At 45.9% G+C, this 3233-nt stretch overlaps 1 protein-coding gene across 1 annotated transcript; it reads left to right on the forward strand.

The window, feature by feature from the left end:
* Nucleotides 1-783: 783 nt before the first annotated feature.
* LOC149461952 (uncharacterized) lies at nt 784-2830 on the forward strand. Its single transcript, XM_089677672.1, has one exon. The coding sequence runs from the start codon at nt 794-796 to the stop codon at nt 2360-2362; it is 1569 nt and encodes a 522-aa protein (XP_089533798.1). The 5' UTR covers nt 784-793; the 3' UTR covers nt 2363-2830.
* Nucleotides 2831-3233: the final 403 nt, after the last annotated feature.

The following is a 3233-nucleotide window of genomic DNA, read 5'->3' on the forward strand; positions in this document are numbered from 1 at the left end:
CATTACATACTCCTGACCCCTGCACTATATACTCTATATTGTACATTACATACTCCTGACCCCTGCACTATATACTCTATGTTGTACATTACATACTCCTGACCCCTGCACTATATACTCTATATTGTACATTCCATACTCCTGACTTCTGCTCTCCCCCCTCCCCCCACTGCTATATATACACATAATATGGATTCTCTTGTTCCCCCCATTTCCTCCCAGCTGCACATTATATATCAGATGATGTGATTGGAGCACAGACTTTTACATGGTGATAATAATGTGATAACATCCTCCAACTTTGGACCCTTAAACAGAAAGTGATAATGAGGGAGGAGTCAATACCCCAATGATGGTGGTCTTCAGGATCAGTCCAGTCTTCATCTTGGTTGTTCTCCCCCCATCCTCTCTCTCTGACCTCTGGTGGGGCTCAGCCCCGCTGTTCTTCATGACTAAATCATGGAGTAAATAAGGAAGTGCAGTACTTCTTGTGTTGGGAAGATGGCGATGAGTGATAGAGGGGGTGGGGACCCTCGTCCTATAATCCCCTCATCACTGTCCCTCCTATAAAAGACAGTTCTGGTTGTTTCCTCACTCTCTGACTAAGGTCCATGAATAAAGAAATGACCTGGTAGGAGATCAGAGGAGCCATTTCCTAGTTCCCTTGAGGGTGGAATTGTAAGCTCCTTAGAGACCAAGCTGCCTGATGTGGGCGGAGTCCTGGTTTGGGGGAACCAATCAGCTCCTGTCTAGTAATCCTCTTTGTCTTTGTATTTTAGTCCATGGCCTGGAGATGAGGAAAACCTCTGAGGATTGTCTCACTTTGTCTCCAGACTGGAAAGTAGAAGATGAGGACATCACACAGTATAGTCCAGGAGAAAACCCGGCTCCCTCCAATGTCCATCCGGCACCACCCAGTGTAGATGGACCATCGGATTCCTTGTATCCTGAGGAACCTCAGACTGTGCGGGACCGGGCCGGCCTTCCAACAGGGAAGAGGTTCTCCTGTACTGAGTGCGGGAAAGGTTTCCATTATAAATCACATCTTAATGTGCATGAAAGATCTCACACGGGAGAGAAGCCATATTTCTGTTCTGAGTGCGGGAAATGTTTTTTAGATAAGTCCAGTCTGTCCAAACATCAAACATCTCACACGGGGGAGAAGCCGTATTCCTGTCCTGAGTGTGGGAAATGTTTTTCAAGGAAGTTCAGTCTTCACATACATCAGAGATCTCACACGGGGGAGAAGCCGTATTCCTGTACTGAGTGTGGGAAATGTTATTCAAGTAAGCCCAGTCTTAACACACATCAGAGATCTCACACAGGTGAGAAGCCACATTCCTGTCCTGAGTGTGGGAAATGTTTTTCAGACAAGTCCAGTCTTCATAAACATCGGAGATCTCACACGGGGGAGAAGCCACATTCCTGTCCTGAGTGTGGGAAATGTTTTTCAGACAAGTCCAGTCTTCATAAACATCGGAGATCTCACACGGGGGAGAAGCCGTATTCCTGTCCTGAGTGTGGGAAATGTTTTTCAGACAAGTCCAGTCTTCATAAACATCAGAGATCTCACACGGGGGAGAAGCCGTATTCCTGTCCTGAGTGTGGGAAATGTTTTACACAGAAGTCCTATCTTTACAATCATCAGAGATTTCACATGGGGGAGAAGCTGTATTCATGTTTTGAGTGTGGGAAATGTTTTTCAAGGAAGTGCAATCTTTACATGCATCAGAAATCTCACGCAGGGGAGAAGCCAAATTCCTGTCCTGAGTGCGGGAAATGTTTTTCAGATACAGCCAAACTTCATTTACATCAGCGATCACACACGGGGGAGAAGCCATTTTTCTGTCCTGAGTGCGGGAAATGTTTTTCAAAAAAGTACAATCTTCATATACATCAGAGAACTCACACGGGGGAGAAGCCGTATTCCTGTCCTGAGTGCCCGAAATGTTATTCAGATACGTCCAGTCTTCATAGACACAAGAGATCACACATGAGGGAGAAGCCGTATTCCTGTCCTGAGTGCGGGAAATGTTTTTCACAGAAGACTGATCTTCACAGACATCAGAGATTTCACACAGGGGAGAAGCTGTATTCCTGTCCAGAGTGCGAGAAATGTTTTTTATGCAAGGTCTTGCTTCACACACATCAGAGATCTCACACTGGGGAGAAGCCGTATTCCTGTTCTGAATGCGGGAAATGTTTTTCACAGACGTCCAATCTTTACAGACATCAGAGATCTCACACGGGAGAGAAGCCGTATTCCTGTCCTGAATGCGGGAAATGTTTTTCACAGAAGTCCAATCTTTACCAACATCAGAGATCTCACATGCGGGAGAAGCCACTTTCCTGTCCTGAGTGAGGGAAATGTTCCTCACTGAAGTCCTGTCTTCCTGTACATCATGGATTCCACACAACCCTGGAGGTGTATTAGTGTAGGAAATGTCTTCTAGATGAATGTTGATGGACATCCCAGCTCTCATGTGGGGAAGAAGCACACCCTGATATACACCTCAGATATACTCCATGGCTGATCTTCATCATGGAAGAAACAGTTCATAAGGAGATCAGAGGCCCCCAAAGACATGGATGAAGTGTGGGACCGGGTTGGTCATTGATGGCAGGAGAAGAATAACAATGGAGTCCTGACCTAGAGCACTGGGCTGACTTTTCATTGGGGTGCAGCCTACAGTGAAGGAAATGTGTATTTGCTCCCCTCTGATGTTGAATGTTCGCCCCTCACACAGAAATGATCGGTCTAACAATGGAATGTTCGGTGTAACACTGAGAGACAGAATACAACAACAAATTCAGCAGAAATGCATCTAACAAATGATGACTGATTTGCATGTTCATGAGGGAAAGAAGGATTTGATCCCCTATCATTCAGCAGGATTTCTGGCTCCCAGGTGTCTTTCATACAGGTAACAAGCTGAGATTAGAAGCAGTCTCTTAAAGGGAGTGCTGCTAATCTCATTGTGTTACCTGTATAAAAGACACCTGTCCACAGGAGCAATCAGACCATCAGATTCCAAACTCTCCACCATGGCAAAGACCAAAGAGCTGTCCAGGGATGTCAGGGACAAGATGGTAGACCTACACAAGGCTGGACTGGGCTACCAAACTATGGCCAAGCAGCCTGGTGAGAAGGTGACAACAGTTGGTGCAATCATTCACAAATGGAAGAAACACAAAACAAGTGTCAGTCTCCCTAGGTCTGGTGCACCATGCAA

Source organism: Staurois parvus, unplaced genomic scaffold (assembly GCF_062004578.1).
Source record: "Staurois parvus isolate SC_StPar_1 unplaced genomic scaffold, SC_StPar_1.0 ptg000191l, whole genome shotgun sequence".
NCBI classification, from domain to species: Eukaryota; Metazoa; Chordata; class Amphibia; order Anura; family Ranidae; genus Staurois; species Staurois parvus.

Excerpts from the sequence above, each read along its gene's own strand:
- LOC149461952 (XM_089677672.1), top strand. The coding sequence starts at position 794 with ATGAGGAAAACCTCTGAGGATTGTCTCACTTTGTCTCCAGACTGGAAA.